The sequence below is a fragment of the Moschus berezovskii genome, chromosome 21 (assembly GCF_049115385.1).
Source record: "Moschus berezovskii isolate FMDL1 chromosome 21, NW_MosBer_1.0, whole genome shotgun sequence".
Classification (NCBI taxonomy): Eukaryota; Metazoa; Chordata; class Mammalia; order Artiodactyla; family Moschidae; genus Moschus; species Moschus berezovskii.
Window position 1 is genome coordinate 11,515,831 of NC_142480.1, and position 26,300 is coordinate 11,542,130.

General features: G+C 51.9%; 1 protein-coding gene and 1 non-coding gene across 9 annotated transcripts; both read right to left on the reverse strand.

Annotated features, from left to right (window-relative positions):
* Positions 1-983: 983 nt before the first annotated feature.
* Positions 984-23,840, reverse strand: CCDC197 (coiled-coil domain containing 197). 8 transcript variants are annotated; one of them, XM_088829885.1, is made up of 12 exons: positions 23,803-23,840; positions 20,509-20,614; positions 20,179-20,396; positions 17,952-18,121; positions 15,511-15,633; positions 15,061-15,232; positions 11,901-12,152; positions 10,562-10,644; positions 8,642-8,820; positions 5,287-5,397; positions 3,625-3,696; positions 984-3,321 (listed from the first exon to the last, which is right to left on the reverse strand). In XM_088829885.1, exons 6-12 carry the CDS (start codon positions 15,126-15,128, stop codon positions 3,031-3,033), a joined length of 1,056 nt encoding a protein of 351 aa, XP_088686011.1. In that variant the 5' UTR covers positions 15,129-15,232; positions 15,511-15,633; positions 17,952-18,121; positions 20,179-20,396; positions 20,509-20,614; positions 23,803-23,840; the 3' UTR covers positions 984-3,030. The 8 variants fall into 8 exon arrangements, with proteins under 8 accessions (XP_088686011.1, XP_088686013.1, XP_055274406.2 ...); XM_088829887.1 differs by having other exon boundaries at positions 984-1,771; positions 3,205-3,321; positions 20,179-20,614; XM_055418431.2 differs by having other exon boundaries at positions 20,179-20,614.
* LOC129550608 (uncharacterized) lies at positions 23,840-25,109 on the reverse strand. The gene is made up of 3 exons (XR_016035744.1): positions 24,817-25,109; positions 24,203-24,284; positions 23,840-23,948 (listed from the first exon to the last, which is right to left on the reverse strand). It is a non-coding gene; the product is annotated as an uncharacterized LOC129550608 (transcript).
* Between the last annotated feature and the right edge of the window lie 1,191 nt (positions 25,110-26,300).

The window sequence follows — 26,300 nt, forward strand, 5'->3', positions numbered from 1 at the left end:
CACCCCAGGGGATGCCAGATATGTGGCGTTCAGTGCGAGCTGTGCCACGGAGCAGGGTGGCCCTGATACTGCCCGTGACATTCCTGTGAGAAGTTCTTCTCAATAAGATGCAGCCTCACTCACTGTGGACCATCACTGCTGGACAACACAGGCCATGGGACTTGCCCGTCCCCCCCACCCCTGCCCAGTGTTCTGATAAATCCCATGGACAGAGGATCTTGGTGGGCTACAGTCCATTGGGCAACTTAGCAGGAAGTAGCAGGTCCCAGAGGCACTAACAATCCTGAATTCAAACTACTCCACTGAACCTGCCATGAATGAGGAAAGCAAGTTATGGCTTAGAATGAAGCCAGCGTTGAAGGGGAAATAGGGGAGGGTGGAAAGGACAGTCCTTGTGGTGCCACTGAGCCTTGGTCACACTGAGCCTGAAATCCACCCAGATGTTGAAATTACATGCACGACACAAGACATGATGTTACAAGAGTCAAATAACCTCAAAAAAAAAAAAGGAAGAACAAGCTGGCTGACTCACTTCCCAGTTATAAAACTTACTGCAAAGCTGCAGTGATCCAAACAGTGCGGTATTGCCTAAGGACAGAAGTGGGGACCAATAGAATAGGATTAAGAGTCCAGAAATAAACCTTTGCATTTGCAGCCAGTTGATTTTTGACAAGGATAAGGAGACAATTAAATGAGGAAAGAGTAGTCCTTTCAGCGAATGGTAACAGGACAACTGAATATCCTTATGCAAAATAATGAAATTGGACCCCTATCTGATACCATATACAAAAATTAACTGAAATTACATCATAAAACTATAAATATCTTACAAGAAAACTTAGACATAAATCTTCATGACCTTGGATTAGGCAATAGTTTCTTAGATATGATGCGGAAAGCACTATACATTGGATTTCATCAAAATTGAAAGCTTTGTGCTCTAAGGACATCAGCAAAGTGAGCAGACAACCAGTAGAATGAGAAAATATTTTCAAATAATATATTTGATAAGGAACTTATATTCAGAGTATGTAAAGAATATTTACAACTCAACAATAAAAAGACAAATAATCCAGTTTAAAAAATGGGTAAAGGATCTGAGTAGACATTTCTCCAAAGAAGATATGCAAACAGACAATAAACACATGTTTATGTTCCACATTATTCATCATCAGAGAGATTAAAATCAAAATCACCACTTTATATCCACTTCAGTTCAGTTCAGTCACTCAGTCGTGTCCGACTCTTTGCGACCCCATGAATCACAGCATGCCAGGCCTCCCTGTCCATCACCAACTCCTGGAGTTTACTCAAACTCATGTCCATTGAGTCAGTGATGCCATCCAGCCATCTCATTCTCTGTCGTCCCCGTCTCCTCCCACCCCCAATCCTTCCCAGCATCAGACTCTTTTCCAGTGAGTCAACTCGTCACATGAGGTGGCCAAAGTATTGGAGTTTCAGCTTTAGCATCAGTCCTTCCAATGAACACCCAGGACTGATCTCCTTTAGAATGGACTAGTTGGATCTCCTTGCAGTCCAAGGGACTCTCAAGAGTCTTCTCCAGCACCACAGTTCAAAAGCATCAATTCTTCGGTGATCAGCTTTCTTCACAGTCCAACTCTCACATCCATACATGACCATGGGAAAAACCATAGACTTGACTAGACGGACCTTGGTTGGCAAAGTAATGTCTCTGCTTTTTAATATGCTATCTAGGTTGGTCATAACTTTCCTTCCAAGGAGTAAGCGTCTTTTATATCCACTAGGATGGCTAAATTATCAAAGACAGACCATCAAGTGTTAACAAGGATATGAAGAAACTGGACCCCTCATACTTTGATCACAGGATTGTAAAATTACACAGCCACTTTGGAAAACAGTTTGGCAGCTCCTCAAAATGTTAAACATAAAGTTACCACGTGAATCAGAAATTCCGCTTCTAAGCATTTACCCAAGATAATTGGAAAAGCTATGTCCACACAAGTGTGTGGGCATGGGGACTTTCTTGGTGGTTCACTGGCTAAGACTCGTGCTCCCAAGGCAGGGGGCCCAGGTTTGATCCCTGGTCAGGGAACTAGATCCCACATGCCACAACTATAAAAGATCACACATGTTGCAATGAAGATCAAAAAAATCCCCTGTGCTGCAACTCAGACTCAGTGCAGCCAAATAAGTAAATATTTTTAAAAGAACACGGGCAATAGAGGCATTATTTACAATAGCTGCCAAATGAAAACAACCCAAATGTCCATCAGTTGACTACTGGATGAAGAAAAGTGGTCTATCCGTACAATGGAATATTATTCAGTCATAAAAGGGAATGATTTATTCTACCATGTGGATGAAACTTGAAGACATTATGCAAAGTGAAGGAAACCAGACACAAAATGCATTATTTTGGAGGAGTGGCAAAAGGATTCAGAAATAAGATACTATGATTGACGGTGCAGTTCTGGCTGTACTGGGGACAGTGAAGTGAGCACTCTGAATGGGGAAATCTCAGGGCACCGGAAGTAGATCTCATTCAAGAGATTATTAAAACTAAAACAAGGTATGCTGTCATTGGTGGAAGCAAATCTGATGACCTGACCTCCACTGCAGCAGCATCAGCATTATGACTGATGGGGGTGTGGACGATTGATGGGGGTGGGAACCCGGGTGGGAACCTCCCAGTGAGAAGGCGCAGACTTGAGGAGTGCCTGAAGTTTAAGATGAGGACCCCTCGGTCCTCATCGGGAGCTCATCCGCGCTCACTGGGAGCACTGAGGCTCCCTCGGTCACTGAGATGTCCCTCCCTGTGCAAACATATGAGCACATCTGTGAGCATCTTGGTGTGTTGGTTTGCAGGTGTGTCAATGTATGTTTCATGTGTATTGCAGGGTGTTCCACGAGACCATGTGACTGTCTGTATGAGTGTGTACCCCGTGTGTGTTTGTGTGTGTGGCTGTGATGTAACAGGGTGGGACTACACATTAAGACCAGGCCGGGCAGGAGTTCCTTTATAATTCTCTTACCAGCACCAATAGATGCTCATTTCAAATTTGCTGAGAGGCTAAAAAAGACCCCAAGACCCTCCCACACACATGCAGGCACCATGCAGCCAGGGAGGGAAGGGCCAACAGGGCAGCTCACCATGGACACACCAGGAGCCAAGGCCCGGGAGAGGCTCAGGTCGAAGCCTGCCTGGGGAGCACAAGTCCTCACCTGGATCAGGTCGAGCTTGGAGAAGAGGCCCATGCCCCTGGGCACAGCGTGGGCAGAGGAGCAGCACTGCTGGGCCATGTCGTTGATGGCCATTTGCACGTAGTTGAGCAGCTCATTCTGCAGGAAGGGGAGCAGGCTGGGGCCCCCTCTTAGAATCCCCTGCCCCCTCTCCCCACCTTGCTCAGGCCAGAGAGGCATCCTGGAGCCAGGAGCCACCTTCTCATCTCGGTCTGTGCTCCACACCCAAAGGGGCTGGGATGAGTCCCTCCACTCCCCAGAGCCAGAGCATCCTCCCCTGCAAAGGGGGACACAGGACGGACTGGCTTTGCAGAGGGTCCTCCTGGCTGGGGACACCTGAGGTCCACACCCAACAGAGGGGCTTGGTTGCGGGGAAACGTGGAGGAACCCAGGGCTCCTCACTTGGGGCAGCTCCAGAGTCCCGCACTTCAGGTCTTCAGAGTCATGATCAGCTGTGGCTTCCTTGCTTCCCACCTTAAAGAGAAAGATGTGGAAGAGGCTCTGTAAACTGCGGCTGATCCAGCTCCCCCTCAGGGCTCCTTGGCTGGGAGTAGAAGCCTACGGACTCCAATGCTCTTGTCTTCCAAACTAGTCTCCCACTGGGCCTGAGAAGGTCCCACATTCACCGACTGCACCCTGCCCACATGGGGTGTGCCCAGCACTGCCCTGTGCCCCAGCCTGGCTTCCCCACCTCCTCCCCGCAAACCCCGAGGCGAGTAGGGTGCAGACTCTGGCATGGGGAGAACCTGGGTGGTATTCAGAGGGTAACTAGTCCACATTCCCCAGCCCAGGAAAGAGAAGCTCAAAGGATTAAACCCAGAAATCTTGGCCCCTGACTTCAGTTCAGTTCAGTCACTCAGTCGTGTCCAACTCTTTGCGGCCCCATGGACTGCAGCACGCCAGGCTTCCCTGTCCATCACCAACTCCCGGAGCTTGCTCAAACTCATGTCCATTGAGTCAGTGATGCCATCCAACCATCTCATCCTCTCGTCCCCTTCTCCTCCCACCTTCAATCTTTCCCACCATCAGGGTCTTTTCAAATGAGTCAGTTCTTCACACCAGGTGGCCAAAGTATTGGAGCTTCAGCTTCAGCATCAGTTCTTCCAATGAATATTCAGGACTAATTTCCTTTAGGATGGACTGGTTGGACCTCCTTACAGTCCAAGGGACTCTCAAGAGTCTTCTCCAGCACCACAGTTCAAAAGCATCAATTCTTCAGTGCTCAGCTTTCTTTATAGTCCAACTCTCACATCCATACATGAATACTGGGAAAACCATAGCTTCAAGTCCCCTGACTTCAGCCCTGACTTATTCTTTCTGAGTATCACTCTTCTCCAAGGTGAAATAGAATACGAATAAGAATCACATTATTTAGGAGTGCACATGCCTGAATGGGGACATCCCAGCTACCTTAACGGCCTGTGGCCTCAGCATCTGCCTCATCTCAGAGAAGCCCTTTGACAACTAACAGCCACCAGATCAGAGCAGTCAATCCTAAAGGAAATCAACCCTGAATAGTTCCTAGAAAGACTGATGCTGAAGCTGAAGCTCCTCTAGTCTGGCCACCAGGTGCGAAGAACTGACTGATCAGTAAAGACCCTGATGCTGTGAAAAACTGAAGGCAGGAGGAGAAGGGGAAGACAGTGGATGAGATGGATGAATGGCATCAGTGACTGGATGGACATGAACTTGGGCAAACCCCAGGAGATAGTGAAGGACAGGGAAGCCTGGCATGCTGCAGTCCATGGGGTCACAAAGAGTTGGATACAACTTGGCAACTGAACAACAAGCCACAAGGGAGAAGTGGGTAAGCGGTGTGTGTGTGTGTGTGTGTGTGTGCGGTGTGTGTGTGTGTGTGTGTGTGTCTGTGTGCGGGGTGTGTGTGTGTGTGTGTGTGTGTGTGCCGGGTAAGCGGGATGTGTGTGTGTGTGTGTGTGCCGGGTAAGCGGGATGTGTGTGTGTGTGTGTGTGTGTGTGTGTGTGTGCTGGGGGCTGATATTATGGAGGAGACAGCATCCCCCGGCTCTTGCCCCACCCCCACCCCACCCAGCGGGCTGAGCTCACCTCACAGCTGCCCATGTCTTTCTGGTGGGCGACACCGTGTTCCAGCTGCTGCCACTGCTCCTGCTTGCGGTGACACCGCCTCTGCAGCTGGCACAGCCGGATCTTGAGGCGCTGTGGTGAGGGTGGCTGGGTCACTTTGGTGCAGCAGACCCTCCCCGGGGGCACCTGCCCTGGGCCTGGTCCAGGAGCTCAGTGCTCAGGGCGGTCTGAGCGAGGATGGGGGTGGGGAGTGGAAAATTCGGGGATCAGAATGTTCTGGGGGGGGCGGGTCAGCGCCATTCAAAGTACCAGGAGATGTAGGGAAAGGTATGTGTAGGGCTTCTCTGGTGGTTCAGGTGGCAAAGAATTTGCCTGCAATGCGGGACACCCAGGTTCGATCCCACGATTGGGAAGATCCCCTGGAGGAGGGCATAGCAACCCACTCCAGTATTTCTTGCCTGGAGAATTCTATGGATACAGGAGCCTCTAGGGCTACAGTCCATGGGGTTGCAAAGAGTCAGACATGAAGGAAAGTGAAGTTGCTCAGTCGTGTCTGACTCTTTGCGACCCCGTGGGCTGGAGCCCACCAAGCTCCTCTGTCCATGGGATTCTCCAGGCAAGAATACTGGAGTGGGTTGCCATTTCCTTCTTCAGGGGATCTTCCCGACCCAGGGATCGAACCCTGGGTCCCTCATTGCAGGCAGACGCTTTAACCTCTAAGTCACCAGGGAAGCCCTACTGAGTGACAAACACTTTCACTTTTCAGGCCAACTGGGGTTTAAATCCCAGCTCAGCTCCTAGAACCCTGTTTCACTCTCCATAAACAAAACCACCTGTCTAGGCCCTTCCAGCTGCAGGGGCTGCTGGGAGGACACTGGGTCAGGGTCAAAGCTCTGAAGGCCTCTGGGGCACAGGCTGTGCTGGGCACACTCCCCCGCCAGGCCCCGTGAGGATGTGTTGGGGGACACAGGATATGCATGACTCCTCACTTTTCTGAGCCCTAATTTCCTTACCACGAAAATGAGACAAATAGCCTGCCTAGGACTAAAGTGCAACACTTAGCTCAAAATTAATATCATCAATATATTAATGCAATGCTTTTAAAAATCAAAGTTAATGTAAAAAATAATGCACAATGAGCAAAATGTTAAAACTTTCAATAAAGTTGGGATCCAATACTGCACTTGCACACCTCACTCCCCTCCCCTAGTCTCAGCTCTAGGAATAGAAGCACCTACCTTGGGGTGCTGGGGTGAGATTTGAATGAGATAAAGCATGTTATGTGCTTTTCACAGTGTCCCTTAACTCAGCAGTGGCCACAGGACTGGAAAAGGTCAGTTTTCATTCCAATCCCAAAGAAAGGCAATGCCAAAGAATGCTCCAACTACCACACAATTGCACTCATCTCACACGCTAGTAAAGTCATGTTCAAAATTCTCCAAACCAGGCTTCAGCAATACGTGAACTGTGAACTTCCAGATGTTCAAGCTGGTTTTAGAAAAGGCAGAGGAACCAGAGATCAAATTGCCAACATTTGCTGGATCACCGAAAAAACAAGAGGGTTCCAGGACAACATCTATTTCTGCTTTATTGACTATGCCAAAGCCTTTGACTGTGTGGATCATAATAAACTGGAAAATTCTGAAAGAGATGGGAATACCAGACCACCAGACTTGCCTCTTGAGAAACCTGTATGCAGGTCAGGAAGCAACAGTTAGAACTGGATGTGGAACAACAGACTGGTTCCAAATAGGAAAAGGAGTACGTCAAGGCTGCATATTGTCACCTTGGTTATTTAACTTATATGCAGAGTACATCATGAGAAATGCTGGGCTGGAGGAAGCACAAGCTGGAATCAAAATTGCCATGAGAAATATCAATAACCTCAGATATGCAGATGACACCACCCTTATGGCAGAAAGTGAAGAGGAACTAAAGAGCCTCTTGATGAAAGTGAAAGTGAAAAAGTTGGCTTAAAGCTCAGCATTCAGAAAACTAAGATCATGGAATCTGGTCCCAACACTTCATGGAAAATAGATGTGGAAACAGTGGAAATAGTGGCTGACTTTACTTTTTTGGCTTCCAAAATCACTGCAGATGGTGACTGCAGCCATGAAATTAAGACGCTTACTCCTTGGAAGGAAAGTTATGACCAACCTGACAGCATATTAAAAAGCAGAGACATTACTTTGTCAAGAAAGGTCTGTCTAGTCAAGGCTCTGGTTTTTCCAGTGGTCATGTATGGATGTGAGAGTTGAACTATAAAGAAAGATGAGCACCGAAGAATTGAGGCTTTTGAACTGTGGTGTTGGAGGACTCTTGAGAGTCCCTTGGACTGCAAGGAGATCCAACCAGTCCATCCTAAAGGAGATCAGTCCTGGGTGTTCATTGGAAGGACTGATGTTGAAGCTGAAACTCCAATATTTTGGCCACCTGATGCGAAGAGCTGACTCATTTGAAAAGACCCTGATGCTGGAAAAGATTGTGGGCAGGAGGAGAAGGAGACAACAGAGGATGAGATGGTTGGATGGCATCACCAACTCAGTGGACATGAGTTTGGGTAAACTTCAGAGTTGATAATGGACAGGAAGGCCTGACATGCTGCGGTTCATGGGGTTGCAAAGAGTCGGACACGACTGAGCGACTGAACTGAACTGAACTTCCTCAAAGGAAAAAAAAAAGAGAAAAAGATTTAAAAAATGGTGTAGGTTTTCAGTGCTACCACTAGGGGGCATAGACTGGCTGCAAACTCCAAGACAGGCCCTTGCAAGAATCAGCCTACCCCTCAGCCTCTCTTCTCCTGTCTTCTCCCTCACCACGTCCCTATCCTCTGTCCTCTTGTGTCCCCAGGTCCAAAAATTCATCATGCCATGCCTTTGCCAGGGCAGTTTCTTCTGCATGGAATGCCCATACCTTGGGGTGAAAGTTGAATTTATTAGAAGATAAACCAAATATGAGAGCAGTGACCTCTGGGGGCATTTACTGAGACAGTTTATGTTCAATGTCTCAAAACTGTCTACCAGCTAGATTGTATTGCCCCATTTCACAGTTGAAGAAACTGAGACTCAGAGAGGGTTGTGCCCAGGGTCATGCAGCTAGTCAGAGGCTGAAGGGGAATTTGAACCTCAGTCTGTCTGAATCTAGAACTCCTGACTTTTCTACCACGAAGATTACTTTTTAAGAATAAGTTGAGTTTTCCAGAGGAGATACCCAGCAGGGAAAGGGATTCAGAACAAGGCTCTGGAGTGACAGTCCCACCCAGATTCCCAGCAGCCCACCCCTGCTCCAGGCCTTCTTCTGGGGTGCAGAGGGTGATGGGTGCCTACACCCCAGTTCTCTGCCCAGGGGGATGGGCCAGGCTTCAGGCAGCTCTTACCGGGATCAGAGCCCTGTGGCCCTCCTCTAGAGACTCCAGGCTCTTGTGGACAGCCTGGTTCATCTCGAAGAAGGCCTCGAGACGCTTCTGGATGTCCTGGCTGACTGCGAAGAGCTTTCCGTAGTGCTCCACCATGGCCGCCACTGGGGTTTCCTCCGGCTCCTCCCCTTGGTTGTAACCTACAGAGACAGTGCGTGGCAGGATGGGTGGGCCTTACCTTACCAGGATGCCCAGCCCTTACCTGCTCACACGGTGGGTGGCACTGCTGCTGTCAGCTGGAGCCCCAGAGTTGAGAAGGCTCCATCACCCACCTCCTGTCCCTTTAGGAGAAGCCTCAGCATTTGAAAGGCTGCAAGGATTCTGGATTGAATGAGGATTCTGGATCACTGTCAAGTGAGGCAGGAGACTCCCACGCCCTGCCCCACCCCCTGGAACCCCCCAGGAGAAACTGCTGGCTGGGGAAACCTGCAGGAAGAGGACAGGGGTCGTTGCTGCCCTGAGCGAACAGGCCCCAGCCTTGGTGTTTGCTCCTTCCAGGTGGGTTGAACAGGGTTGCATGGCTGAATTAGGAAGGCCCCAACCTAGGAGGCTGCTGGCAGCAGCCCTGGGCGCTGGGTCCACATCAAGACCTGCGCTCGGCCCGGTAAGCCCTGTGGCCCTCCTTGGCTCAGTGCTCAAGGCTCTCTGGGGCTGCTCAACCTTCCAATCACACCTCCCAGCAACCCCTGCGGGCCCCGGTGCTCCAGCACACCGTAACTCACCGGCCCCAAACCCACCACGCAGGGCTCCAGCCTGCGTTTGTGCTGTTCCCTCTGCCTGCAGCGCTGGTCCCCTTTGCTGAACACCTTTGAGCTCCATGAGTGGCCCGCTCCTCCATGAAGCCTTCCCTGACCCCCAGGGCAGAGTCCTTGGGGCTCCCACAACTCCAGAGCACTTAGCACAGTGGCTCTGAAATCAGATAGACCAAAGTCTGAGACCCAGCTCCACCACTTCCTGGCTGGGTGACCTTGGGTAAGTCCCTTAATGTCTCTGAGCCTGGGTTCCCAGAAGCTCCTACATGTATGCATGCTCAGTCACCCAGTCATATCCAACTGTTTGCAACCCCATGGACTGTAGCCTGGCAGGCTCCACTGTCCATGGGATTCTCCAGGCAAGAATACTGTATTGCCATTTCCTTTTCCAGGGGATCTTCCTGACCCGGAGATCAAACCTGCATCTCCTGCATCTCTTTCTTTGACAGGCAGGTTCTTTACCGCTGAGCCACTTGGGAAGCCCCAGCTTCTCATAAGGAGGAGTTACAGCTTAGCAAAGAGTAAATATTTCATAAACAATAATAGTTATTTTATTATTGATGGTGTAAAGATAATAATATGATAATAATAATACAAATATGTAACTGTGACTTCCCTTCCCTTTCCTACCAAGTTTTCAGCACTGATCACAGTGGATTCTGGCACAAACCACGATCAAACAAAACACAGAAGCCCATTTCAGATGTCTGTAATTTTAGCTCCTCAGAGCAAAACCAAAGACAAATGAGATAATAATAATAGCTGATATTTCCTGGGTGCTAGCTGAATGTCAGGCACTGTGATTTGGGGTTGGCCAGAAAGTTCATTTGGGTTTTCCCATAAGATGGTACAGGAAAACCCGAGGGAACTTTTTGGCCAACCTAGTACATGATGATGAAATGTGATCCAGGCCACAGAACTCTCATTGTTTTCACTGTACAGAGACACTGAGAACTTGCTACACAGGTCACACGGCTGGCGGCCAGGCTGGCTCGACCATGGTGGAATGGGCCTGTGGGTTCCCATGCGGCAGGTGGGATCGAGATTCAGTGGGGTCACACGTGCCTGGGTCCTGGGCTGGGCGGTGGTCACGGAGAGGACAGGCCTTCTGAGAAAGCTCCATACGTACCCTTGGGGATTTTCTCAAGGACCTTGATCAGATAGTCTTCAAAAAGCTTGTGCTTCTCCACCTCCCTCTTCAGCTTCCTCTGCCTGTAGAGTGAGCCAGACGTGAGGACATGGTGTGGAGACCCCCAGGCCGTGACCCGTGGCAAGGGCCCGTCTCTGGAGCTGTGTGGATCTGGACTGGACTGGTCACTGAGCCCATCACTTGGGGACACTTGCATCTCTCCACCCCTGTTTTACTACTGAGTAAACTCAGTCATAGACAAGCCAAATAGGTGCCCGTGGTCAGGCCGTAAGAAAGGAGACCCGGGGGGGAAAGCACGGCTGGCTTTCTGGCCATGGGGTCTAGAGCCCCTCCTGCAGGCTGAGCAGGTGGCAGATGGCCTGAGCCCCCACTAGCCTGTGATCTGGCCAGGGGCTTCACCTCTCTGGCCTGGGTGGGCCATGTGTAACAGGGGTAACCAGACCCTCCCTCACAGGATGGTGGGGGCCAGGTCTGGGACGCCCAGCACATCTGAGGTTGGGGCCCCAGCAGCCCCCAGAGGGGAGATGGCCACACGCTACTGCCCAGTCACGCTTGACAGTCAAGGGCATCACCAGGCAAGATGAGTCTCCTGCTCTGGGCCCATTCAAGGTCAGCAGTCAAGGGCAGAGGGCAGAGGGGGACAGGGCCATGGTAGGTATCTCTGAGTGACCGCTGAGTGCCCCAGGGCAAGCCACTCTGCATCTCAGACCCTATTTCCTCATCCACACTATCCTGAAAAATGCAAGAAAGAATGGTCTTCCCCGCTGCCAATACCACGTGGGGTGAGCCACAGTGCTAAACATTATTGGGGTTGGAAGCCCTGTGAGAATATGATGGATGGGTTGGACCCTCTCTCCAAAAAACCGTTCACAGATGCATCCTTTTGCACCCAATTCAGGCTTTCATGGGCAGCTTGATATGGAAGGGCCTCTCTGGGCAAGGACCCAGGGCGTCTGCTTGGAGCCAGGGCAGCAGCCTTGCACATTGATTTTGGAAGGGCTGAGTTGACAGGTGCATGGGGATGGCCACCCACAGCCCTGCCTTCACGCTGGGAGACTGAACTTGTGCAAGGCCTGGGACCAGCCAAAGCCTGAAGTCAAAGAGGGAGAGTTAGGCGCCCCCACCCCTTGCTATTGACAATTCAACTACTCCTCCTGACTTACTCCCAGGCATCCCCCACCCCCTGGCCATTTCCCAGCCCTGAGGAATTTTTCCATTGCCTCCTCAGGCATTTTTGCTCAGTCCCAGCCGCTTAGCCCACCACAGGTGGCCCTAGGGCCAGGGCCCAGGGCACAGCGGGGCTCAGGATAACTCATACTTGGTCTGGAGTTGGCAGAGTTCCTGGAACAGCACCTGCAGGTCCCTGTCCTTGTTGCCGGGATCACTCGGGCCAACCTCCTGGCCTGCATCCCTGGCCGCCAGCATCGCCGCCACACCACCTCGTGTGACTCTGGATACTCTGGATGGGCCAGGCAGGAAGGAGATGGGTGGCCACGACAACAGTCGAGGCGGCAGCTTTCTCTTCCGGTCCTCCTGACAGTCCTCAGAAGTCAGGTTCCATTCTCGCTTCCTAGAAAAGGAAACCAAGGTTCAGAGGGGAACCCTGTGACCAGCTTGAGGATGTATCGCAGGGCTGATTTGGACTCCAGTTTCATTAAATTCAAAGTCTGGGGCCTTTGAGCAGTGCCTCCAGCTCTGGAGGGACCAAAGGTACCATTCTACAGTGGTATCATTGTTATTGTCACCCCCTAATGGGGACTGTCAAGACCCATGGGCGCCAAGATGCCTGGGACTTCCAACAGGTGCTGGCTTCCAAGAATATTCAGGAAAGAGTCCAAGGGGGCAGAGCTGAGGCAGGGTCAGAGAGGGAGGAGGCACCTTTGTCATCTGTCTCTCCCCACCCATCCTGCCAACCATTTATGCATTTAACTGACATCATATACTCTGAGAGTCCATAGAGCTAGACCAAGGTAGACACTTGGAATAAGCTCACAGTCAAGCTGGGAAGGTGGCCTAGTTAACAGGCAGTTTCAACACAGCCTTGCAAAGAGTTCCCGAGCAGCTCACCTAAGTCTGGTTTGCTAGTTACAGCTAAAAGAAGACAATCTCCCTAAGCGCGCCATTCACTGGCCACCTGCTGGGCCAGGCCAGCATGGGAGGAGCAAGGTGAGAAGGGCAGGGGCTACTTGGTCAACTTTTCCAGCCCCCAGCGTCAGACATGGGTCCATGAGCACGGGGAGGAGGAAGGGGCCCAGCTGACTCACTCGACAGCTCCAGGAATACAAAGCCATCGCCAACCTGTGACGTCACAGTGCTGGCTTCCGTTCTCATGACCTGTCTATTGCAGGATTCACCTGGGGGTGGAGTGGAGGGCCTGATTCCCTGAGGTCCTGGGGGCCTTCTTCTCCCTGGTTCAGTTCCCCAGGGGAAGGGGTGGAGAGGCGTTGGTGACCTCAGGGTGGAGGGGAGGTGGACTTGGGCTATTTTTACCCTTCTTTCAAGGCTGATCTCCCTTGATACCCCTACTTTGCAAGCTTCCCAAATCCTACTGGCTTGTCCTGGGACTCCCGTTTTGGCCTCCTTTAACCTGATTCTGGGTAGCTATCGCTTGGGTACTTCCCTAGGTGAGATAGTCAGCAACCATGGAGGGTTCAGCCCCTCCTCCCCACCCCCACCCCAAGGCTAAGGATGAAGCCTGGCCTGGGGCAGGGGAGGTGAGGAGCAGAAGGAAACTTCTGGACCTAAACCTGGTCCTGGCCCTGCCCCTGCCTAATGCTCAGCCCTGTTACCTGGTACAGGGCCTCTGTCACTGGAGGGGACCTGGGCATGGTGCCTGCCTCTGATACACCTGTTCCATTCACTGCCCAGTTATCTGGCCAGGCCTTCCCTACCGGAGGCCCCATTCAATCAGAGCTGGGGCTCTGCAGAGGGCAGCCTGGGAGGGTCTCACTGGGGAGACTGTCAAGAGGGGCTGCAGTGAGGGCAGACTTGGAGCGAGGGGCTGTGCAGGTGCAGAGACAGGGCTGGGGTTGGGGACAGGGTGTGAGGTCGGGTCTGTGGCTGGAGCTGGGCAGGGGCTGGGGCTATGACTAAGGCTGGGGTAGGCTCTGGGTCAAAGGTTGAGGATGGGGCAACAGCCAAGCCAGAGGAGCTGGGCTCGTTGTTATTCTGGGACAGTTCCCCAGCTTGCACTCTTCAGCTTTCCCCTCATGACTCTTCATCAGGGGGCAATGGCTTCAGTCTTAGCTGGCAGAGGAGTCCCTGAGCAGATCCCAAGGGAGCTGTCTATCTGACCCTCCACGGTTCTGGAGCCCAGAAAGCATTTGTTGAGCCCAACCAAGAAACAAAGATGGACCTGGATCTGGCCTTGGGCTCAGAGGAAGGGTTGCTGGTGCTGAGGGAGAGAAGCCCCAGGGCTGCCCAGAGGGTCAGAGCCAGGCCTGGGGGTGGGGGCTTGTGTGTGGAGGAGGGGTGGAGGAAGTCCCCGCAGTTTTGACAACGTCTGAGATGGTTCTTAGGCTTCCCAGTTGGTAGTAGCGGTAAAGAACCCACCTGCCAATGCAGGAGAAGTAAGACTTATGGGTTGGATCCCTGGGTTGGGAAGATCCCCTGGAGGAGGGCAAGGCAACCTACCCCAGTATTCTTGCTGGGAGAATCCCCATGGACTGAGGAGCCTGGCAGGTTACAGTCCTGCTATTTTGCAGATGGGGAAACTGAGGCCCGGAGGTTTAAAGTAAGTTGCCCAAGGTCTCACCATTGGGAAATTGCTGAGCTATGAAGTTGGGATTCTAGAAACATCTGGGAGGTTGAGTTTTGCTGGGACATGGGGTCCTCCAAGGATGTAGAGTGAAGGAGGTGGCCCTGGGGGAGGCTCCATCAGTGCCCCCCTCGGCGTCAGGCCTTCATTTATTAAGGGCACGTGATTGACCCTCCTTCTGCTGAAAGCAGCTGCTGGAACAGCCTTACCAGACCCTCATATCTTCCCAGGCTCGCCCCCCTCTGTACCTCATCTCCCAGCAACACAGGGCCCTAAACCACTTGACCCAATTTATCCATAGGCAGGGGGCATTTCACAGGTAGTGGGACCATTCACTTCCCAGTGAGGATTTTATGTTTGGCCTGAAATGTCCCACCCATGAACAAGACTGGGAGACAGACTGCATGGGGCTCCAGAGATATTTCTCCCTGTCTGGCCATACAGATGGGGCTTCCTGGATGGCTCAGAGGGTAAAGAATTCGCCTGCAATGTGGGAGACAGAGGAGACACAGGTCCGATCCCTGGGTCAGGAATATCCCCTGGAGAAGAAAATGGCAACCTGCTCCAGCATTCTTGCCTGGAAAATTCTATGGACAGAGGAGCCTTGGGGGCTACAGTCCAAAAGGCTGCAAAGAGTCAGACAACGATTATGCAGGGCCACACAGAGCCCCATAGAAAGACAGTCACAATTTCCAGGGCACGACACCTGCTGTGGACTTACTGCTGCCTGGCTCTTGGCCTAGAGTCTCTCTGAATTTTCAGCATGATCCTTGCAGAAGGTGGAAGCATGGCTCCATTTTGCAGATGAGAAAACTGAGGATCGATGAGAAATCATTTGCCAAGGGCACACGGCTCATAACGGGCAGCAGGGCTGGCTGTGCAATCTGTGGGACCTGGTGCAACAAAAAAAAGCTGGGCCCCTTACTCAGAAAATTAAGAATTTCAAGACAGCGACGGCAGGCCATAAAACCAAATTGGGAATCTTGGGAGCACCGGCCTTGCATAGCTCCTGCTCTGGATTTGGACCCCGGTCTACAGGGTCCAGAACCTGTTTTTAAACTCCCACTTCCTTCCAGACCACTAAGCTGCCCTGAACCCTCCTCCCTCCCCTACCCCCCAACCACCCCTCTCCAGCAAGCTGCAGTGACCAGGGGAGGAGTCAGGAGCTTACCTCAGGGCTGAAAGGAGTTTCAGAAAAGTGGATATCAAGGTGAGGGAGGCAGGAAGTGCCAAGGTTCCACGCTGCAGAGGAGCCCAGGTTCCAGACCTCCCAGGGTAGCCTCTATCTCTTGGGCTTCCGGAGAGAGAAATTCAAAGTCAAGCTGTCTATTATAGACAGCTGGGAGCCCGCTTCAAGGGCAGAACCACAATTAAAGGGCAATAGAATCCCCTTTTGAAAAGCTTTAACAAGGACGGTGGGGCTGGAATTTGACCCAAGGGCTTGAGTCTCACAGCACAACAGAAGGGAATGGCAGGTCAGGCCTCTGCCCAGAATTCCAGCCCCTCCCGCCCTGCAGCCTCCAAATACCCCCAACAGGGACAAGGCTGGCCTTCTGCATTCAGAGGTGACGATGCCCAGAATGCAGAGAGTGAGGCTGTGGAGCCAGGCAGTTCAACCAGCTGTGTGACCTTAGGAAAAGCACACAACCTCTCTGAGCCTCATTGTCCAAAAATGCAAAGTAGAGATATTAACAACCTAGGATTAAATGAAATAATCCATATAGAACACGTAACAGCACCTCATTTTGGTAAAAATAGTGTGTGCGTGTGTGTGTGTGTGTGTGTGTGTGTGTGTACAAAGAGGAAACTCTAAAAGGGTCGGAATAAGCTTTTAGGATCTGATTACTATTTTGGGGACAGAGGATGAGGAGAAACTTTTCTCCAACTCTTTGAGAAAAGCAAGCAACTCTGCCTGACACCTGGTAGGGGTCCTACCAGCCTGAGTTTTCCTTCTCGCTCCCTCCAGAAGATCACAGTGGCAGTGATCGCCTGGCACAGGACGCTTGTCTGAGGGTGAGTTTTCACAGAGGGAGGGCAGCTGAGCCCTGTTGCTGGGGCTGGTGCCAAGGGCAGCTCCGGGGAAGGGGCGGGGAGTGTGTGTAGCTGGTGGGGGGTGAGGAGGGGTGACGTGTGAAGGGCGGAAGTTGCAGGGTGGGGGGTGGGGGCGTCGCGAGCGTGAGGCAGACAAGCATAGCAGTCCTACCAGAATCTTGCTAAGAACCTGCACTGCTTAGACTCCCCACCCCTCACTGAGATAGACTCTCAGGTATGTCCCTAACCCTCCCTCCCGCCCCGGCAAACCCAGAGCAGCCCTGGGCCCAGGAAGCTGTGCAGGGGCTGCTCCTCCTCTGAGGTCCCAGTTCCTGCCCTTATCCTTGCTTTGTGTCCCCCCAACCCACCCACAACACCCCCCCTCCAGGAAGGTCTTGGGTACCAGAGCTGGGGCAGCCCTTCCAAGGCCACCAGGCCCTCCTGGGACAGAGGACAGGGCACTGGCCGGGGCCCCAGGGCCTGTCGGTGGGGGACTGGGCCTTTCAATGTCTCTACTATGACATCTTGGCTCCCTCCATGACTCAAATCCGCCACAGCAGCTCAGAGGAACTGCCCTCCTGAGAAGAGGTGTGGGAAGGGCCTGCTCCAACCACGGGAAGTGAGGGCTGAGTTCTTTAATCACTAAATTGTATCCGGCTCTTTGTGACCCCATGGACTGTAGCCCTCTAGGCTTCCCTGTCTGTGGGATTTCCCAGACAAGAATACTGGTGTGGGTTGCCCTTTTCTTTCTCCAGGAATCTTTCCTACCCAGGGATTGAACCCATATCTCCTGCTTGGCAGGCATATTCTTTACGACTGAGTCACCTGGGAAGCCCACCAGGGCTGAGGGTCACCCATTAATTATTTCCTCTTTGTCCTCAAACATTACCTGCCCCAGGAAGTCTTCAAGGCAATCTGGGGAAACACTGAGGTATAGGGAGCAGAAAGGCCTGGGCTAAATCGCATCTCCTCCATACTCCAGCCTTATGACATTGGCAGGTCACCTCTTTGCTCTGAGCTTCAGTAATGGGGTCATCTTAACGGGGCCCACTGGATCTGCCTTCAGAACCACTCAGATCCACCCACTGGCCCACACTGGTCCAAACCCCCATTTCTCCGACATGGACCAATGCAGTGACCGTCCCTGCTGGGCATCCTACTTCTCTGTCTCCTGCAGGCCATTCTCCTCCCTGCAGCCAGAGAGGATTCCTTCAAGTGTAAATCCCCGCTCCCCACTTCCCTATCTAAAACCAGTGCAATGCAGATAACTGCTTAACCACCTCCTTCTCAGGGTGCAAAACCATGACCTGTGGTGCTTGCCAATTTCCATGGTGTAAATACTCCCACCGTGGCTGATTCCAAGCTACTAATAGTTTAACAACAGGCAAAAATCCTGAAGATTTAACAGATGATTGTCAGCAGTGGGCATGAGTCGTCTGCAGCACACTGCTGCTTACAAACCTTCCAATAATTGCAAAAGAAGTTTAAACCCTGGAGGATCAGGTCCCCAGTGATCTGGTCCCCTCCCTCGGCCATTTTCCCCACATTGGTCTTCCCTTGGCTCACTGAGGGCCTTTGTACCTGTGGTTTCCTCTGCCCAGAGCACTGTTTTCTCAGCTCTTCATAATATAAATACTTTCTTCCTCTTGCCTTTTTGATCTCAGCTCAGATGCACCTCTCAGAGTGGCCTCCCCTGACCATCTCAGACCCTCTTGACTTCAGCTCATCTTTGGTCTCACCTCATTCTTGTTCTGGGAAAAAATGGAAAATGGGGAAAAAATGAAGCAGTGGCAGATTTTATTTTCTTGGGCTCCAAAATCTACGGAAGGTGACTGTAGCCATGAAATTAAAAAATACTTGCTCCTTGAAAGAAAAGCTATGACAAATCTAGACAGCATATTAAAAAGCAGAGACATCACTTTGCCAACAAAGGTCTATATAGTCAAAGCTATGGTTTTTCCTGTAATCATGTATGGATGTGAGAGTTGGACCATAAAGGAGGCTGAGCACCAAAAAATTGATGCTTTCAAATTGTGGTGCTGGAGAAGACTCTTGAGAGTCCCTTGGACAGCAAGGAGATCAAACCAGTCAATCCCTAAAGGAAATCAACCTTAAATATTCATTGGAAGGACTGATACTGAAGCTGAAGCTCTAGCAGTTTGGCCATCTGATGTGAAGAGCCTGCTCTTTGGAAAAGACCCTGATTCTGGGAAAGACTGAGGGCAGGAGGAGAAGGGGGCGACAGAGGATGAGATGGATGGATGGCATCCCCGACTCAGTGGTTTGAGCAAGCTCTGGGAGATAGTGAAGGACAGAGAAGCCTGGCGTGCTGCCGTCCACGGGGTCACAAAGAGTCAGACATGACTTAGCGACTGAACAACATTCTTGCTCAGTTCTATTTTGGTCTTGTTACTCTGGATTGTCTCTCTCCTCACTAGAATCTGATGTCCATCAGGGCAAAGAATGGTCCCTCCTGGAATCTTAATGTCTAAAAGAATAGTATACTTTTCAGGTAGCTCAGTGGTAAAGAATCCGCTTGCCCATATAGGAGACTTGGGTTCGATTTCTGGGTCAGGAAGATCCCCTGCAGAAGGGGATGGCAACCCGCCCCAGCATTCTTGCCTGGAGAATCCCATGGACAGAGAAGCCTGGAGGGCTACACTCCATGGGGTCCCAAAGAGTTGGACTTAGTGACTGGACACACACAGAGGAGAGTAGTACCAGGCACACAGTAGGTGCTTAATAGATGTATGGACAGCTTTGGAGACACACATCTTTGGTTTTAAGTCACGGCTCCCCCGCCAGTCACCTGCATAACTATCGTCACTTAATCTCTCTGGACCTCAGTTTCCTCATCTGTAAATTGGGGACAGCAGTGCCTGTGTGATGGAGCTGTGAGAACCCGGAGGACAGTGTCTGTTATCAGGGTCTCAGAAACTGTGACCAGCCTCCTCACTTGCATATATCCAATCTCAGGGGCTCAGTCCCTCCCAAAGTCGCCTTGTTCGCCTCTGGGCCACTCTGACCGCCAGAACATCTTCCCTCCCTCACACTGAGTCCAGTTATGTCTCATAGTGTCCCTCCTTAAGTGTTCCTAGTTCCTCATAGGAAGTCTTGTGTTTTCACGACCACCCTGTGAATGTTGGAGCAGACTGATGCCGCATTTCAGCATGGCACTGAAGGCAGATGTGACGTTCCTCAGTGGCTCCTCTCCAGTCACGAGCTGCCCCGTCTTGGCACATCACCTGACCTCGCTGAGCTTCAGTTTCTTCCTCTGTGAAATGGGGTTAACATAGTACCTACCTCATCCATAGTTGGGATTAAACTAGCTGATTTACACATACACTTGGGCTTCGCTTGTAGCTCAGCTGACAAAGAATCCACCTACAATGCAGGAGACCTGGGTTCGATCCCTGGGTTGGGAAGATCCCCTGGAGAAGGGAAAGGCTACCCATTCCAGTATTCCGGCCTGGAGAATTCCATGGACTGTATAGTCCATGGGGTCGCAAAGAGTCAGACACAACTGAGCTACTTTTACACCACCCACTCCCCCCACACACAGAAAGCCACTGTTACTACTCTTACTCTACCTGCTGTGGGTCCACTCCCAGAGCCAGAATTTGTGCCATTCAGGTTCACAACCATTTCTGGTTAAGGCCAGGCCCTCTCTTGAATACTCTGCAGCCAAGCTGGAAAAAGGGCCCATTCTTTCTGGGTCTCCCACCCCACCTGCACCCAGCTGTCAGAGCCACCCTCTCACAGTGGACCAGTGGGAGTCTCAGCACTTCCCAAACTCTCCAGGGATTACCTGATCCTGGGCAGTCATGCCATCATTCAGCTTGGAGGCAAGGCCCCCAGACCCTGGGCCATGAGCTTCCCCACATGAGGGCTGAGTCCCCAGCTGGGATGACTTCTGCTGGCTCTCCAGGTGCTTGGGGGTGTCCCAATGTCCTTAAAAATGCAGTGGTGGATGAATGGGGTGAAGGAGACCAAGCTGGAGCAGCAAGGAGGAAGGAGGATGGATTTCTGAAAGCAGGAGGAAGGGACTCAGGGAGAATCAAATTCTAACCTGGCCCCACGGTTCCCCCATCCCTGGGACTGTGAATACAGTGAGCCATCACTCTCCTGATTATGTCACCTGCGCAGGTCTAATGATGGCTCCGCATCCGTGGACTGAGAATGGAAGATCATTGCCAGGTGGGTCTGATCTCATCACAGGAGTCCCAGAAAGGCATCTTCTCCAGCTGGTGGCAGGGGAGCAAGTCTAAGAAACTTCAAACCCATCTGACACCCTGCCCTCTCTCTCCAAGCATCCTTGTCCTAGATGCCAGCCCCCTCGGGGTTCTGCTGTGAGCTCAAAGCTGAGGCTGAGAATTTGGCCATATCTCTACTGACCAGGACCTGCTCATGGGAACAGGGATGGGGAGGGCCTCTGTGCGTGGTCTTGGGGGCATTTTAGGGGCTGATGCCATGCAACTGGGGAGATGTCAGGGTCAGCCCCCTCATCTTTATACTGTTCTTGCGGCGAGGGAAGCTTGCTGCTGCTCCAACAAGAGAAAGAAGCAGCCCACAGCTCCACCTTTATGGCAGAAAGTGAAGAAGAACTGAAGAGCCTCTTGATGAAAGTGAAAGAGGAGAGTGAAAAAGTTAAAGCTCAACATTCAGAAAACAAAGATCATGGCATCCGGTCCCATCACTTCATGGCAAATAGATGGGGAAACAGTGGTGGACTTTATTTTTCTGGGCTCCAAAATCACTGCAGATGGTGATTGCAGCCATGAAATTAAGACGCTTGATCCTTGGAAGGAACGTTATGAATAACCTAGACAGCATATTAAAAAGCAGAGACATTACTTTGCCAACAAAGGTCCATCTAGTCAAGCCTATGGTTTTTCCAGTGGTCATGTATGGATGTGAGAGTTGGACTATAAAGAAGGCTGAGCACTGAAGAATTGATGCTTTTGAACTGTGGTGTTGGAGAAGACTCTTGAGAGTCCCTTGGACTGCAAGGAGATCCAACCAGTCCATCCTAAAGGAGATCAGTCTTGGGTGTTCATTGGAAGGACTGATGTTGAAACTGAAACTCCAATACTTTGGCCACCTCATGCGAAGAGCTGACTCATTTGAAAAGACCCTGATGTTGGGAAAGATTGAAGGCAGGAGGAGAAGGGGACGACAGAGGATGAGATGGCTGGATGGCATCACAGACTCAATGGACATGAGTTTGAGTGAACTCTGGGAGTTGGTGATTGACAGGGAGGCCTGGCATGCTGTGGTTCATGGGGTTGCAAATAGTCGGACACAACTGAGTAACTGAACTGAACTCATAGCTCTGTCTATGCAGGCAGAGTGTTAAGTGCTTCAAACCCAACCTATTCCTCTAGTTAGGGGTGACTGGAAATGCCTGTGATCTGAGGGACACGTTAGTCCACCAATTAGGGGACTGTAATTAAAAGACACTTACTCCTTGGAAGGAAAGTTATGACCAACCTTGATAGTATATTAAAAAGCAGAGACATTACTTTGCCAACAAAGGTCCATCTAGTCAAGGCTATGGTTTTTCCCGTGGTCATGTATGGATGTGAGAGTTGGACTGTGAAGAAAGCTGATCGCCAAAGAATTGATGCTTTTGAACTGTGGTGTTGGAGAAGACTCTTGAGAGTCCCTTGTACTGCAAGGAGATCCAACCAGTTCATTCTAAAGGAGATCAATCCTGGGTGTTCATTGGAAGGACTGATGATAAAGCTGAAACTGCAATACTTTGGCCACCTCATGCGACGAGTTGACTCACTGGAAAAGACTCTGATGCTAGGAAAGGTTGGGGGCGGGAGGAGAAGGGGATGACAGAGAATGAGATGGCTGGATGGCATCACTGATTCTGTGGACATGAGTTTGAGTGAGCTCCGGGAGTTGGTGATGGACAGGGAGGCCTGGCGTGCTGTGATTCATGGGGTCGCGGAGAGTCGGACACGACTGAGCGACTGAACTGAACTGAACTAAACTGAACTGAACTGAAGTGGGATCACCAGATTTAGAAAGAAAAATACAGTGTACCTAGTTAAATTTGAATTTCAGATAAACAGCAAGGAATTGTGTAGTGTAAGTATATCTTATGCAATAATCGGGACTACTATACTTAGCCTGGGTTTCCCTGGTGGCTCAGTGGTAAAGAATCCGACTGCCAATGCAGGAGACCTGGGTTCGATCCCTGGGTCAGGAAGATCCCCTGGAGAAGGGAATGGCAACCCACTCCAGTATTCTTGCCTGGGAAATCCCATGGACAGAGGATTACATGGGACTGGTGGGCTATAGTCCATGCAGTGATAAAGAGTTGGACATGATTTGGCAACTAAAACAACCACATCACTTCAACTGAAGGAGTATTTATTGTATGTCTGAAAGTCAAGTTTGACTAGATACACTGTATTTTATCTATAAGATTCAGCAGGGACACGCCAAAGGTCAGATGAACGGAGCTGACGACAAGACAGAGGCGGGCCGGGTCAAGGGCACCAGGGCAGACCGAGTCACCCGGAGGTCGGGAGCAGGGGGAGCTGGCACCGGCCCAGGGAGGAAATGATGACCTGGAGCCCGCTGAGAAGCCTCCCAAAGAGCCACCGCCACGGAGCCCGGAGTCCCTGGGAGCTTGGGCCCAAAGCAGAGGAGGAGCCAGGCAAATAAACACCAGACCTCTCCCCTGTCCCGCCCGCAAGGCAGGAGATCTGGGTTCGATTCCTGACTTGGGAAGATCCCCTGGAGAAGGGAACGGCTACCCACTCCAGTATTCTGACCTGGAGAATTCCATGGACTCTATAGTCCATGGGATCTCAGAGTCGGATACGACTGAGAGACTTTCACTTCACTTCAGTCCCCTGTCCCGCCCACCTGGCCTCCCATCGGCTGGACCCCATCAAAAGTCAGAGGGCAGGGGCCTTGGGTGATGCTCTGGTCAACCTGCCAGGCACTGAAGGGCCCAGCAGAGATCTGAGAGCAAAGGAGCAGTCAGTACAGTGTGGACAGGAGACCAGGGCTTCTTAATCCCAACCCCCCACCCCCACCCACAACGGGCTCCGTCCCTGTGTTGAGACTTAGAGAGGACTTTCCCAGCAGGCTGGGCAGGACGGGGCAGAGTCACAGATGCTATACACAGGCCCCCCAGTCCTCCAGGAAGAGGCCCCATGTGCAGGCCAAGCAGATGTGGCCAGATGTCCACAGGACCCTTTCCCCATCAAAGCATGGCTCCAACTGGCTCCAAGCTCACCAGGGTCTCTGGCCCTTTACGTCCGGAGCTTTTGCCAAAACTTCTACCAATTTCAGGACTTCTGTTCTCCTGCCCTCCAAGGCCCCTGTCCCAGACTGGCCGCCTCCACCCAGACTGGGTGCCCCTGTCCTCCCCCGAGTATGCTCACTGTCTGCAGCACCCACCACTCACCGTTCGGAGCCTGACTGTCCTTCCCGGGAAATGCAAGCCCCCCCGGACCCCGTGTGCAGGGCTGGTCCTCTACAATGCCCTCCTCAGCTGTCTCCTTCCTGGGTCCACGACCTTCTCTCTCTGCTGCATGGAGTTGCTCCCCAACTCTGAAGGCCCAGAATGTAGTGGGAGTCCCACCCACACCAAACTTTCATCCAAGTGTTTCCCAACCAACACCCTCTTTCTCTGTCTCTCTTCTTCCCTTACTCCCTCCATCTCCCCCCTTGCTCCTCCCAACACCCCCCACCACCACCACCATATTCCTTGCTCTGGGCTGCAGAAAGGAGAGAAATTTCCCCAGTTGCTCCTTGCCATGTGAGAAGACAGCCAGCCACCTACAAGCCAGGAAGTGGGCCCTTACCCAACTCTGGGTCTGCCGGCACCTTGATCTCAGTCTTCCCAGACTCCAGAATCCTGGACCCTGTGACAGCCCTGCCCCAAACCTGCAGGTGATGCCAGACTTTAAGGGATGTCAGTGCAACGTGGGAACCTGGGTCGCTGACTGAGAAGCAAGCTACCCATCCCCTGCAATGCTGACCTTGGACCCATACAGGAGAGGAACAAAGGCCCATCTTGGCAGCCCCATCGTCTCCCCCACAGTCCAAGCCCTCAAGCGTGGCCTGCCCAGCTCTGCTGGCCCAGCGCCTGCCTTCTCTTCCAGCCCTCGTCTGCCCTTCCCCACACCCTGCCCTCTGGCCAGGCCCAGCTCCTGTGGTTGCCCAGCTGGCCACCAGCTTCAAGGCCACAGGCCTTGGCTCACGCCTCACCCTTGGTCTGGGATCCCGCACCCACCCGTGCACCAAGATACTCTGCAGAGACTCCAAGCGGCCTGACCCTCCCCTGTCAGATGGTCTCCTGACCCGCACGATAGCCCCTTCCCTTCCTTCTTCCCGCCCTGCTCCCCTCCCCCACTCTTCTGACTCCTCCCATGTCCCTTCACTCTCGCTTCTCCAGTTCCTGACCCCGCTCCCTGACCCTGCAGGCTGTGTCTCCCCAGGGCTCAGATGTAGCGGTTCTACCTCCCAGCAGCTTCTGGTTCCTGGTGGGGCTCATGGCATTTAGTTTGTGCCTCGAGGATAAAAATAGAAATAGTCACAGTCATTGAGCTTCACACAGCCCTGCCCTGTGTGTGTGTGTTAGTTGCTCAGGCATGCCATACTCATTTTTTTTTTGGTTTTTCTTAATTAATTTATTTAATTGGAGGCTAATTACTTTACAGTATTGTAGTAGTTTTTGCCACACATTGACGTGAATCAGCCATGGGTGTACGTATGTCCCCCATCCTGAACCCCCCCCACCTCCCTCCCCATCCCATCCCTCAGGGTCAGCCCAGTGCACCAGCCCGAGCGCCCTGTCTCATGCATCGAACCTGGACTGGAGATCTGTTTCACATATGATAATATACATGTTTCAATGCTGTTCTCTCAAATCATCCCACCCTCGCCTTCTTGCAGAGTCCAGAAGTCTGTTCTTTATCTCTGTGTCTCTTCTGCTGTCTCGCATACAGGGTCATCGTTACCATCTTTCTAAATTCCATATATATGCATTAGTATACTGTATTGATGTTTTTCCTTCTGACTTACTTCACTCTGTATGATAGGCTCCAGTTTCATCCACCTCATTAGAGCTGATTCAAATGCACTCTTTTTAATAGCTGAGTAGTATTTCATTGTGTATATGTACCACAGCTTTCTTATCCATTCATCTGCCGATGGACATCTAGGTTGCTTCCATGTCCTGGCTATTATAAACAGTGCCTACTCTCTGTGACCCCATGGGCTCTAGCCTTCCAGGCTCCTCTGTCCATGGGATTCGCCAGGCAAGAATACTGGAGTGGGTTGCCATGCCATTCTCCAGGGCATCTTCCCGACCCAGGGGGTGAACCCGGGTCTCCTGCATTGCAGGTGGATTCTTTACCATCTGAGCCACCAGGGAAGCCCAACCTGCCCTAGAACTTCTCGTTTAAGCCTTATCGCAGCACCATGAGGAAGGTGCTCCTTATGATTCTTGACTTGCAACTGAGAACCTGGGGCCCCGAGGGGACTAAGCCTCCCAGCAGTTTCAGGGGGGTGGGGAGGGGGAGACAGACCCTCAGCAGACCACCCGCACAGCACCGACTCTAACCTCTCACCAGTCGCCCTACAGAACCTGCCCGAGGGTGAAGGGACAGAGTACCGCCAATCCTGGAGGGTCCAACACAGCCACGCGCAGACAGGTGGAGTGGGAACGGGGCACAGAGAGAACGAGGCTGCAGAAGGCATGGGGGGCTGCCTGCAGGGGCCTTGAAGAGCCCACCAAGGCGCCCAGGCAGCACGTGTCAGAGGCAGCCTGTTTTGATTCTCCCAGGATCCATGTGTCCCCAGGGGATTCAGCACCCTCACCCCGACAGGCACCTGACGGCAAGGGTCAGGAGCCAGGCCACTGGGCACTGCAGCCTGGAGACTATCTTCGGGCCCCAA